This window comes from Vigna angularis, chromosome 1 (assembly GCF_016808095.1).
Source record: "Vigna angularis cultivar LongXiaoDou No.4 chromosome 1, ASM1680809v1, whole genome shotgun sequence".
In the NCBI taxonomy this organism is placed as follows: Eukaryota; Viridiplantae; Streptophyta; class Magnoliopsida; order Fabales; family Fabaceae; genus Vigna; species Vigna angularis.
Genome location: NC_068970.1, coordinates 7,746,690 through 7,760,193, shown reverse-complemented (window position 1 = coordinate 7,760,193; position 13,504 = coordinate 7,746,690). Strand labels below are relative to the sequence as shown.

General features: G+C 30.7%; 2 protein-coding genes across 6 annotated transcripts; both read right to left on the bottom strand.

Moving 5' to 3' along the window:
* Positions 1 to 125: 125 nt before the first annotated feature.
* LOC108330993 (hypersensitive-induced reaction 1 protein) lies at positions 126 to 4,086 on the bottom strand. 5 transcript variants are annotated; one of them, XM_017565631.2, is made up of 8 exons: positions 3,932 to 4,086; positions 3,415 to 3,779; positions 3,158 to 3,201; positions 2,274 to 2,471; positions 1,719 to 1,839; positions 1,536 to 1,627; positions 1,351 to 1,447; positions 126 to 918 (listed from the first exon to the last, which is right to left on the bottom strand). In XM_017565631.2, exons 4-8 carry the CDS (start codon positions 2,460 to 2,462, stop codon positions 563 to 565), a joined length of 855 nt encoding a protein of 284 aa, XP_017421120.1. In that variant the 5' UTR covers positions 2,463 to 2,471; positions 3,158 to 3,201; positions 3,415 to 3,779; positions 3,932 to 4,086; the 3' UTR covers positions 126 to 562. The 5 variants fall into 5 exon arrangements, with proteins under 5 accessions (XP_017421120.1, XP_017421097.1, XP_017421113.1 ...); XM_017565608.2 differs by lacking the exon at positions 3,158 to 3,201; XM_017565624.2 differs by lacking the exon at positions 3,415 to 3,779.
* Positions 4,087 to 9,136: 5,050 nt separating this feature from the next.
* Positions 9,137 to 12,617, bottom strand: LOC108339715 (protein NRT1/ PTR FAMILY 4.6). The gene is made up of 5 exons (XM_017576915.2): positions 12,460 to 12,617; positions 12,240 to 12,342; positions 11,816 to 12,033; positions 10,645 to 11,085; positions 9,137 to 10,314 (listed from the first exon to the last, which is right to left on the bottom strand). The coding sequence occupies exons 1-5, from the start codon at positions 12,460 to 12,462 to the stop codon at positions 9,343 to 9,345; spliced, it is 1,737 nt and encodes a 578-aa protein (XP_017432404.1). The 5' UTR covers positions 12,463 to 12,617; the 3' UTR covers positions 9,137 to 9,342.
* Positions 12,618 to 13,504: the final 887 nt, after the last annotated feature.

Genomic DNA, 13,504 nt, shown 5'->3' with positions numbered 1-13,504 from the left:
ACAAGCAAACCTTCAGATTACTTTAATGGAGATAATGATAACTGGAAGCATTTTCCATTTGTGCAAAAATATGGAAGGCTAGAAACTAGAGTTTAAGGATTAGAACGAATCATTCTCCAACGGTATATAAGAAATATGCAACTTCCACTATCCAGACAACTTTTATATACAGATACTTGATAGTTTTATTATACATTATTCAAAATAAAGACAACAGAATACACAGTATTTACTTGACTGTCTCAAAGTATAAATAAAAAATGCCAAGAAACTGGTCCTCCAAAGGATTTTGGCCAACAAATCAATCCCTCAAAGATACAAATCAAAGACTAATTTTAGAACAAAGGTGGTAAAGTCTTAGATAATTGTGGGACTAATTTGATGCCAAAAATATTTAGAAGATAAATCAGTTGCTGTTATCATTTTTGGAGGATCAATTTAGCAGTTTATTCTAAAACCAAATCACAAAAAGCTGCACAGAAACACAAGTATATAACCACAGGCGCTATAGCTTCACCATTCTCCCATGCAAACGAAATATAAGATCTTGATGGAATAGCAGCTACTGATGAGAAGCCTGAAGAAGGCCATCACGAATTTGGGTAGCAACATCGCGAACAGCACCAGGCCCATGTGGAATAAAGACAGCAGAAGACTTGGAGGCAGCGCCAATTTCTTTCATAGTATCAAAATACTGAGTGACAAGGACCATGTCCATAACATCTTTTGCAGTCGTCCCAGGTACATTGACTGAGAATCCAAGCACACTGTCTCTCAATCCATCCACAATTGCTTGACGTTGGCGAGCAATACCCAACCCAGAGAGATATTTAGATTCAGCCTCACCCTCTGCTCGTTTAATTAGCAAGATCTTCTCTGCCTCTGCCTTCTCATTAGCTGCCACCCTCAATCTTGCAGCTGATAAAGGGAAAAAAACAGCATAAAAATATAAGTCATTCCATGACCAAAGGAAAGATTGCTAGTCAACCATGTTAGCATAAAGCAATCAACAGAGGAAACAGGTAAACTATAATCACAAGCAATCGTTTGAGTCCAAAATTGCACTTCATACAATATTTAGTTAATATACACACGAGTTGATTTAATGAACACAACCTGACCCATATTAATATAGAGAAAATAACAAAATGTAATGCCTAAACAATATTTCTGCGATAAATTAGATTTTAGATCTAATACTCAAGAATTAGAGCTTGCAAATTACAAGTAGATGCATATACCACGAAGAAAAGGAAGATATTGGTTATATTTCTAAAAAATAATCAACCCCTTTCGAAGAATAAATATATTATGGGCAGAAACTGAACGTACAACACTCATATAACATACCAGCATTGATTTCATTCATAGCTCTCTTCACATGCTCATCTGGGTCTATATCAACAATCAGTGTTTGAACAATTTCGTACCCATAAGCTGACATAGCCTACGAAGACAATAAAGCATAATATTCAATTAACATAAATTCACAGTTCATCTTATAAGTAAATAATATTTTTACATTTAAAAACAACCTTCTCAAGCTCTTCTTCCACAGCTCTGGCAATTTCATTTTTCTGCTCAAAAGCATCATCCAAGTTCAGCTTTGGAACACTTGCCCTAATTACTACAATGAGAATAGAAATTTCTCCTTAGTTAAACAAATATGGTTAAACCACTTATTCCAGGCTTCTGTTAATGAGTATTATGGTTTATACCATCAAAAACATATGCCTGAATTTGGGTCTTTGTATTGCTGAGTTTGTAAAAAGCATCATTGGCCTTCTCTGCCAGGGCACGGTACTGAATTGAAGCAACAACAGTAACAAATACATTATCCTGTAAGCAGACAAACATTTAATCTGATCAAATTTGATTCAACGGGAAAGTATAAGAATAATGTTTACAGAATAACAGGTACTAGTGAAAGACAAACAAACATACAACAACAAATCAAGCCTTTTCCCACTAGATGGAGTCAGCTAGACAGCTACATAGACTAAATGATGCCGTGGTAAAGTATATTGTTGATAATCATGTCTTAGACTAATCATTGAGCTCGAAATCCTTTTCAGTAGTTTGTTTATAGTTTTTCTAGACCTTTCTCTACCTTTTGCAATAGGACTTCCCTCTAGCTGACAACGAAGCACAAGAAATGACAACCAAATACACATAATAAAAAATATCTATGCTGAATGTTCGTGGTGATTAAAAACCAAGAAATGGCTTAAAATATTTGGTTATAGTTAAAGTGTTAGGAAAAAACAAAAAACCTTTGTCTTGGTCTCACATCGAAGATCCAATTGTTGTAGTCGAAGAGAGAGATGACCAGCAAGTTGTTTCCCAAGGAACCATGGCATGCAATGGCATCCTGGCTGAAGCACCTTCTCAAATCGTCCAAAATTTTCTTTTATAGCCACTGTAGATTGCTCCACTTGCACACAACAGAAAAGATTTCCCATTGCTGTTAACTGCAATATTCGAATGTATCAGCACTAACTCGACAAGATACAGAATTTTGAGGATGACAATTGTAGCATGCATGAACTGAACGCAAGAAATTTGAAGGATTTTGACTAAACACGAACAGCCAATATACAGGCTAAATATGGACACAAGGTCAACTACAATTTATTTCACACGTTAGCAAAACCAACAGCAAAATCTATGGGAACACATCGAGTTACAGTCCTCAGCAGGAGAGAAACCAGTGTTTGTACCAACAAAAGTCCAACAAACCTCTACTTTAGTACTTATTGTGATAATCCTACAAGCTATTCAGTGAAGGGTACGCAACATGAATACGGTAAAAGAGTTTAACCAGTAAAAGGGACGACCAAAACTTGTACTCTTTTACAGCAGTATTTGAGAATTCGAATTAAAGAAGGCACAATAGTGGACAATATAAGTTAGTTATTATATTGTGTCCCCAACAGTAGTCCCAAAATTATTATCACTGGTTAGACAAGTATTGATTTTAAGAAAAAAAAATGCAATAGACTGGCAAGAAAAGAAACAAACAAATCAAAGGCAGTATCAGAAAGCCTTGCCAAATTAATAAATTCACCCCATAGAAGATTACTAAGCAATCTGGAATTCAGCATCAGATTATTTAATAATCATATCCAAATCATGTAACCATTTTATCTTAACTCACCTACTCCAGGGAGACTCTTTTGTTCCAGTGATGAAAATTTTCTCCTGGCACAATTGTGGAAAAAGAGAGGTGACAACTACTCAGAAAACATAACAAGCAATTAATGTGGATATGCTTTTGTATTCTACAAAAGAACTCATCTCAACTCTCCAAGCAAAAATATAATTAGATACTCACATGCACCACATAAAACACATAAAATTGGAAACAGGAAAAGATGCAACTTAGAAGAAAAATACAGAGGATCAAAATGGCACCTCAAAGATAGAGGCTTCCAAAGCAAAGCTGACTTGGGAGAGCTGTTGCTTAGATTGTAAACAAGGAGCTCTTGAACAATGAGAGTAGATAAATACTTGCCATTCGTGACATATTCATCACCACCATTAATCATGACGTATTTGTTTTAACCCTATATTCTATACCCATTGGCATACACATATAAAATTTATATATTGTCTGTCAAAAACCCAGAATTGCAAGCTAACTGACATGACAGGCGAATTACAACACAACTTCGTCAAGGAGATTTTACCTACACAATCCTCCTGCTGATACAACCTAGACAATTACTTATTGCCTTTTTAAAATTCACTTGTGGGACAAGGCTACACAAAGTCCAACCCTAAAATTATATAAATAAATAATTAGCCAATGGGTAAACACTAACAAACATTTCACACATACTACGGAGAGTTCGGAAACAATATCTACACGACCAAAAAAGTTTGAAAGATGAAATTGAACTGCAGTGGTAAGAGAACTTTTAATTATTACCTAATATTCAGTTTTGCTGAATCAATCAATTGAACCCCCAAAACACGCAATAACTATGCTGTTGAGGATTTTCGGATTAGCCGAATTACTAAGTTCAGGTCAACCAACGACAACTCCAAAAGCCAGTTCAAGCCTGAAAACCGTGATTAGGCCAGAAATGAATCCTTTTATTAATAGGTCAAAAAACTACAAAAATAAATAAATAAATAAATAAAATGTGAAATTAAACTCTAATTCTTTAATTCACCATGTAATATGTAGTATGTATAAACTGGAAGAAGTGTTTATACCTGATGAACTTGGAGGGTATGCCACAGTTAGTGTAATATTTCTAATTTTAGATTTATGTTCATGTTTATTTTTCAATTTTTTTAAAATAAATATTTTTAATTAAATTAATTATTTTATCAATTTTTCATTTTAAATTATTATTTTTTTAAATTTTAATATTTTTATATTTCACCATTTCTTAAAAATTAATTATTTTTTAATTATAAAACTGCTTACAATAAAATTACAAAAATCATTTTAATTTTATAATAATAATTATAATAATTTTATTATTTTTTATTATCATAATAAATATGTGAATTATGAATTATTAATTGTGAATTTTAAAGTCTTAAACTTTATATATTATATTTTTTAAAATATAAAAAATTAAAAATATTGTTTTACTTTTTAAATTATCTTAAATGCCAGGTGATATTAGTATAATATATTAATTCTTAACGTATTGAGTTAACATTTGTTTTTATTACATAAGTGAAATTGTTCAAATAAAAGCTTGTTTGTAAAGTGAGGTAGATCAAACACACATTTTGATAAATATACTAAGTTGGATTTGTTTTACATTAATATTATGTAAGTTTTTCATTTGCTAACCTAATTCCAAGTAACCATATAACAAATTAGGTTTTCCAAATATATATTTGTATAATTAATCGACTTGGTTTGATATTAAATGTGCTTTTTTATCAATATGAAGCTAAATAAAAAATAAATAATGGCACTGAAATTTAAGTATTTTTAAATTATAGGATATTTTATAAATGCAACTTAATGTATCACAAAATTATGTCTCCTTCATTGCAGTAGGAGTTCGGTTTCATTATTACATAATTTTTTGAAGTGTTTATTCTCGAATACCTATTTTCACACCATTTTAAAATCCTTGAAGGATTCTAATGAAATACTTTGGTCAATTCAAACACATTCACTGATACATTAGTTGTGAATCAGTTATCAAATCCAAGTTCTTGACAGTGAGTTAAAAGATTCGTTTTATTATCTATTGCATTTAAAAGTATTTATCATGATTGTCAACCACATATATAATTAAAAGAACAATGTTAACATTTGAAAGTTTCCTATTTTTTTAAAACTTAAATGTCTAAGTCAAGAAAAAAACATAATTAGTAAATATTCAATCATGTCCTTCTTTTTAACTCACAAAAATCTTTGTCATCAATAACTAGTAAAACCACGTTTCACATCTTTATGATAAAAAAAAATTATAATTTTAGAAATAAATATAAATAATTTGTACAATTTTATTAATATTTATTTTAATTTAAAATTCATTTAAAAAAATTTAAACAGAAAAATAATTAAATTCAAAAAATATCACTTTAAAGAAAAAGTCGATAAAATAATTATTTTAATTTTAAAAAAATATTTATCAAAGAATAAAATAGAAAAAAATATGAATACGAGAAAAGGTGAATCTTGTATATAATTAAATTACTTAAAAAATAATATATATATATATATATATATATATATATATATATATATATATATATTCTTTTTAGCATATGGTTATATCCAAAGTATTATAATCTATTTTTTTAGATTATTTTTTAATTTTATTGAAGTGAGTAGACTAAAGACTTCTTTTTTCAAATTAGATCATTTTATTGTTCAAGTATAATTTTTGAATTTCTTTTTTAATTTAAAAGAAAAAGTGAATTTTTTTGAAAAAAATATTATATGTATATAAAATGAAATAATATTTATATTTATGGTTGGATTGTGTAAACGAAAGATATAAGATATAAGATCTTGAGTCCAAACTCAATCAAACCTATATAAAGAGACTTAGGAAGACACAAATCAGAATTCATTCATTCACTCAGACTCCTCTACCCGAAGTAATCAATCCACCATTCATCTCACTTTTATTTGACCATATATTCTATTCCATTCATGGAGGGCTAAGCTTTTAGGGTTATTCTACTGTAATTTCATTATGAATTATGAGGTTAAATTGAATTAATGTATTTGTTTATTTTGATTATTGATTTGAGTTATTTTTCTTTTATGTTTTTCATCTCTCAATCATATTAAAAATGATGATTTTTACATGAGATGTTTAAATATACATGCATATTAATCATGAGTTCAAAGGATTAAACATAATAAAATTTGATTGAGAATGTAATTCACAGTGAATTCAATCAAAGTACATTCTCAATCAAATCCTATTGTGTTTAATAATGTTTCTTCTTAAATATCTTAACCAAATTAAAAGTTAATTAATCAAAATAAATTCTGAATTAATTATAGTTGAAATTCTTATCACCAATCAAACTACATCCTTAACAAAAATAAAAATTCAATCAAAGAAGTAAATTCTCAATCAAACCTAGAAACCTTGAACTCTGAACTCTTATAATTAATATGCATGTAGATTCAAACATCTGATGATTCAAAAATCATTACTTTTAATATGATTGGGAGATGAAAAACATAGAAGAAGAATAATTCAAATCAATAATCAAAAGAAACAATACATTAATTTAACTTAACCTCATAATCCATAACGAAATTATAGTGTAATAGCCCTAAAAGCTTAGTCCTCCATGAATGAAGTAGAATACATGGTAAAATAAGAGTGAGAAGAGTGGTGGATGATTGCTTCTAGTGAAGGAGTTTGAGTGAATAAATGAGTTCTGAGGGTCTCTTTATATAGGCTTGATTGTGTTTAGATTCTGAATATTCTGTTAATAAGATCTTTTATCCTATATCTTATATAATTGAAATATGCAACAAATTTAATATTTGATAGGTATTTTCGGTTGATATTTTCAAATTAAATTAATTATCTTTAAATATTAATTGAATGGTTTCTGAAATTTCATTTATGTGCTTCTTAATTTTCTAAAATTGTAGAAAAGCTCTTGAAATTTTCTCTAAATACAATTTAAATGAATAAAATTCTAACTTTAACTGCACAAATAAATTAATCCAACTTATGTAACTAAAAATCATATTTTAAGCTTGTTTAATTCTCAAATCTAATAAATTCAATGATCAAAAATTCATTTTAAATCAACTATTTAAACATAAGAATCTCATTAAAATTTTGAATTTTAAAACATAAACATCAACATATACATATACATGCAATCATGAGTAAAATATTATATTCTAAACTTTTTTTTAAGTAAATAACATGACTTGATGATGAGGTAAGAAAATGAAACAAATTTATAATGAATGTGTATTTTAAAAGATAATTTTCTATTTAAATAAATTGAGTTAAAAATAATAAAATAAGTAAGAATTGGTTTAGTTGTAACTTGATTTGTAAGTATCAATATCTAATTTTATCCAATTAAATAAAATTAAAAAAAAAACCTTCAAAATTCGATGCAAATAAAAAAGGTGAGATAAAAGATTTAAAAAAAGAAAAGAAAATAAAAATAGAAAGTCAAAAATAATAATAAATAGGAAATAAAAATAAACTTAAAAATTAAAATTACAAGAAAAAAAACAATAAAACGAAAATCCAATAAAACAATTATTATTAGTCTACCAAATAGTACATGAAAAGAATATCAAATGACAAACTTAAATCAAGTAATATAAGATCATATATGGATTTAAGAAAACATCATAGTTGGTTAAAAAATGTTTATAGTAACAAACATTAGAATACAAAAAAAAAAACATGTCTGAACATTAGAACGTCTACATCTCGTCTTTAATTATGTTTAAATGTAATTGTAATTATATATTTAACTTTTATTTTACTTTACATATAATTTCACTTATAACAAGCTTATTATTTATTTTTATTTCTATAACAAATTACATTAAAATTTGAACAAATTAAATTATTTCATCTATATAAATATACATTTTCCAAATTTAATTCAAATCAATTCCCTTAATTCATCTTATTCTTTTTCTTTGTTTATTAGACATCTGTTACTAACTTATTTTCAAAACTAAACTTTTTTTACTAAGTAATTTTTTTTTTCTAATAACTACAACAAATAATTATCTAATTTTAATTTTAATTTTAATTTCAAAATTTAAATTTTATACCTTTTTTATTTTTAAAAAATTAAAAAATTATATTAATTTTTTTTTATATTTTGCTTATTTTAAATTTATATAACTTTTTAATTTAAAAAAATACAAAAAGAAAAAAACTAGCAGAGTCTGCTATCTTTGGGATAGATTTGATGAAGAAATAAAATGGAGTCTATTGTTCTGTATTAAAAACATTATCTGATTTTATAAACTGAAGCTTATATTTTCCCTCCTTAGTTTTGAGAGTGTGGGATGTATTTTTTTTTTTTCATTTCAGCATAAAATTAAAATGTTTAAACAACAAAATATTAACTTTCTTTTATTCTATTTTTTTAAGTTTAAATATATTTTTAATTCTTCAACTTTAAAATAAAATTGAATTTTGTCTTAATTTTAATATATTTTAGTTTAAAATTTTAAAAATAAATAAATATAGTCTTTTTTATCTCAATTATGTTAAATTTATTTATATATCAAATGAGTTTTACAATAATATTTAAATTATTTGCACTTTCTAATTTAATGTCAACAAAAAAAATTATAATGTGATTCCAAAATATATTTGAGATGTGAAAAAAGTTTAACATAATTAAATTAAAAAAATTATATATATTAGATTTTAAGTTTGAAAATTAAAATATATATTAAAGTTTAAAATAAAATTTATTTCTAATTTCGTTGAAGAAATAAAAATATATTTAATTTGTTTTTTATAATATCCACAACCAAATTCAAATATTGCAGAAATGATCCAAACTGTTAGCTCCACCATGGGTTTTCCTTAAACCATTTTACTTCATCATTAGATGTCCAAGTAGTTAAAATGAGAACAGTTGAAAGGAGAATATAAAATTTAGCTTTGATTCTGGCGATATCATCACATTCATAACGGGCAATGGATTACTTTATTTAAAATTAAAAGTGGGTACAAATAGTAGAGTGGAACCAACATTGGTGTAAGCATTGGCATGATAAAGGTAAATTCTGAAACTGCTAATTATTTCGTCATTGGGGGCGACCAGAAAATAGGAAGGAAGTTATCAAGTTACAAGAAGCAGTATATATGTATGTACGTAGGTGTGTTCTAGCTAGTATCCAGGCTTTGCTGGGTGTTTGTATTTATAGGAATTGGCCCAGAAGAGAAAATGAATGAAGTTGAGTACACTGAGAACACACATCAACCAGTAAAACCTCTCAAGGTGATAATGATTCAAGTTGGCACCCAAAAGCCATGGTGTATGTCCAAAAGCTCCTGTGACCTTGTTGATGGTGGACACAAGAACTGTGCTGAGAAAGTACCCCATCGCCAGTGAGGCCCATGACAGTGCTGTTGCCAAGGACCTCATGCTCCATGGTGCCTCTGTGAAGAAGAACTCCATCATGCCAGCCAAAGTGAAAAGATCAGCTGAACCTAGAAAAATGTATTGTAAGGCCACCCAAAGGAATGTTATTGGGAGGGGTTTGGTTGTGTCCAACAAACCAAACTTTGCAGCTGTTTTCTTTCTCTTGGTTTCCACCAAAGCTGCCACAGCCATTGCCACAATGGAAAGGAATAGGCCTGTCCCTATTCTTTGTAGATGTGTGATCCCCATTTCGGTGTTGGTTGCTTTTCTAGCAAATGGAACAATGATGTGGTTGTAGAGTGGGGCAAGGATCATGATGAAGACGACAGGGAACACTGGTAGAGAAGCTGGTGGGACCTTGAAGGAACCAAGCATGGTGTTCATAGTGGCTGACTGTTGGACTGAGAAGGTAGATAGCTGAGCTAGGCAACAGTTTAGCATTATGGTGGACATAAATATGGGAAGAATCCTTATCACAATCTTCACCTCTTCCACTTCCTTCACTGTACACTCTAACATTGGGTGAACTGGTTCTATCACTGCTTTGTTAAGGAATTTAAGGCTCTCAGTTAGACTTTGGCCTACAACCTCTTTTCTGGTCTTACATTCTTCTCCATCTTCCCTTTCAGTTGTATGCAACGGACTTGTGGCCATGCTTATAACAACATTGCTCGAATTCCTGGATTTGCAGCTGTTGCATATTGCTGCAACAAGAACCTTCACAGCAAATTCCAAACAGATTGTTTAGCATTTTATTTTGACTAGAAAACTTTTAGTACCTGTTATTTATTCGGTTGAATAAATTTGGTCTTTATACTTGTGTTATTTTAATTTTTAGTTCCTGACTGAGAAAACAATTACTTTCAATTCCTGGACAACTTTTTTGTTGGGTGTTGTAGTTGTGTACAGCAGAAAGTTTTCTGTAGTGAGTCATGACCAAAGCTTAAGTCTTGGGTAACTTTGAGCTTACTGTGTAAGGAAAAGATGAAATAGAAGAAAACTATAACGACAAAATGATTAGTGTAACCTACTTATTCTTAAGTATACCTTGAACATGGATGTAATGGGGCTTCCCGTTGGAATCTTGGTCCTGTACTTGGGTGAACCAAGAAGAAAAACTGGGATGGAGAGAAGTATTGAAGCAGTTGAGACTCCTAAACCCCACTGCCATCCCTTATTGTCTTCGATCCATACCACAAAAGTTACTGCAATTAATGCTCCACATGACAGGCTGAAAACAAAGTAATTGAAAAATGCAGATCTCTGCTTCCTTCCCTCTGGGGTATTCTCATCAAACTGCTCAGCCCCATGAGGAGGAAGTGAACCTTTTATACCCCCTACGCCCAGAGCCACTAGATAGAGGCCTGCGAATAGCATAACTGAGTCCCCACCATAAATTTTATGGCATGGATTGTCGGTGATTCCCATAACGCAGTTTGGTGGTTTCAGTGATGGCTTGTGTGCTTGTATCGTGAGCATTAGTAAGCCCTGTGTCATCAAACAATCCACTGTTAAATTTTATGATCTAGTATAGTGATTATAATCTTGTTAACTGCATGAAAATGCTTGTTATACAATTTTCCTAATTAGCTCAGGACTTCATTCAACTTAACATATTCCATGCTTCTTTGGAAAAAAAGTTGTTTCATTTGCTGTTTTGAAGTCTGATACGTGCTGATATGAAGAAAAGTTATTTTGAAAAATTGGCTTATTGGAGTTTCACTTGTTAACTGGTTTACACGGAGGAATAGTCATACAGTGACTCAGAATCTGGTTATTAGAAGATTAAGCATAATCGAATCTTGCTTCCTGTTTGGTGCACCAGCATCTAATGGCAATAAATGATGATGGTCATGCTTCTTTTGTCTTTCTTCTACCTGTCACCTTAATATTTGAGTTGATTGAGGATGGAAAAATGGTCCCTTTATACCAGTACTGTACTGCATGAGTAAAAGTCTACCAAAATCCTGAGTATGTGGTTTTTCTCTTGATAGTAATCAATGTTATTATTTATTACAGTAAAGGGTGATTACCTACCCAAGTACAAAGTACAGGTGGTTAAAATTTCTCATTCCTGGCTTTCAACATAAGTTTAGCTTCTCTTTTCTTTTTTCACTTTTTATCATTGAGACGTGGTGACATTCAAATTTATAGTGGAGTAACTTACATAGACACCAACACCAAAGATAGAAGCTTAGATATTACGATGAGAACTTACCATGAATTCTATAGCAGCACTTATGAGATAGATGGAATAAGTAGTGATAAAGGCATCAGCCAGAAACCCGCCAAGAATAGCAAGGAGAAAGGATGTGCCCATGAACTCGGTGACAATGTTGGCAGAGGTGGATGGTGAAAAGTGCATAAACTTGGACAGATATAAAACAAGGTTGCTTGCATTTGCAAGATATGCTAGGTTCTCCAACACCTCCGCAGCTGGCGTTTGTCATTTGGGAAAGTTACAAACATGTTATGCATACCAAAAACAATATGGAAAATTTTGTGAAGGAGAAAAATGATTAAACAGTATAAAGTTAAAGAAGTATACGTAGCGAAAAGATCTCGTGGTTTCCAGTTACATATATCAACATTGTTGTTCGAAAATGAGAGAAACATGAAAACTGTCGCCAGACAGTACTTACCTAAAACAAAGGAAGCTGCAAGCATGCCGCCATGACGACCTTTGATGGCTGGCTTGTTCCTCCAATCCACATACCCTTCCCAGACGGGCATCTGTGCTTCTTCCTGGGGCAGTTTTCTCGGTGGTGTTAAAACCAACTAAAGAAAGTAGTGCTACTAAAAACTAAGATAAACAACGAAAGAAACCACAGTGGAAATTATATATGAAAGTTTAATTTATACCATCTCCTAACTTTAGCAGTTATATCCTGTATTTATCTTATTCTTCAATATGGTTATGAAGGAGAGATTGGGATGATGGTGGCAGAATACTTGATCAAGAACACTTTGTAGGAAGTGGTGAACAGAATCGCATTTATAGCGGGGGAAATGGAATTTCTGATAGAAGAGGAAAGGTCTAGACTATATGAAAGCAACCATTCATTCTCCTGGATCCTTTCGCATTGCATTAATGTTGATGTTGACTGTTTCTACCGTTACTTTGTCTTTGTTGGTTCCTTTCATTTCTACAGGAGGCGATGCTGGGAAAGAATGTTTCTCTCTCTGGTTAATCAGTAACCAACTTTTGGACCTATATTTGTTTTGAATGTTCTCATTTCTTCTATATGTTTCCTGTTAATTGTTTAGTTGCTTATTGAAAAGATAAGGTTATACATAAATGGAAACGATAACGATGGTAATGAATCCAACTAAATTAAAAATTTAAAAACCGGAGATGTTGGTTATGCATGTTGGGAATTTTATAAAGGTGGCGGTAGATAATTGCATGAACAAACCACGCAGTGCGTTGAAGTTGAAGTTGAAGTGTCATCATATTTAGCAAGGCATGCACATTAGGGCACCACAATCTGAGAGAAATGAAAAATAACAAGTGGGCAACATTATTTGACAAAAGGTCATAGTTGCATGATGGTGAGCGTGAAGGTAAAGTTAGGGAGAAGTTTTTCTCAAACATTTCCCACACCCCTCTTACTCCCACAAGCACCCATGATTCGTCCACATAGTGGCTATAAGTCCACTGTGTCTTTATGCTAATCTCAAAAGATGAATGATTTTCCAACTTCACTATATCTCTTAAACTATCCTATGTACAACCTTTCCTGGCCAGTAGAAAAATAAGGGGACCATTTTTGAAAAGCAATCTTGAAAACTCTCACTGTTTGAATTTGATTGTGACTAGCATTTGTTTGTAGCAAGCCAGGCCAACGGAGGCTTGTTCAGGTCATGTGAGTTTTGTCTGATTTTAACTCCTTGAGATTGCTTTCAA

Bases quoted from the DNA above. Each gene is read 5' to 3' on its own strand.
- LOC108330993 (XM_017565631.2), bottom strand. From the start codon at position 2,462: ATGGGAAATCTTTTCTGTTGTGTGCAAGTGGAGCAATCTACAGTGGCT. The intron at 1,628-1,718 runs GTATAAACCATA...TTCTCATTGTAG, and splicing joins TCAGGCATATGTTTTTGATG to TAATTAGGGCAAGTGTTCCA. The intron at 919-1,350 runs GTATGTTATATG...TCCCTTTATCAG, and splicing joins TATGAATGAAATCAATGCTG to CTGCAAGATTGAGGGTGGCA.
- LOC108339715 (XM_017576915.2), bottom strand. The intron at 12,034-12,239 runs GTAAGTACTGTC...GACAAACGCCAG, and splicing joins TGCAGCTTCCTTTGTTTTAG to CTGCGGAGGTGTTGGAGAAC. The intron at 10,315-10,644 runs GTATACTTAAGA...TTTGCTGTGAAG, and splicing joins CCATTACATCCATGTTCAAG to GTTCTTGTTGCAGCAATATG.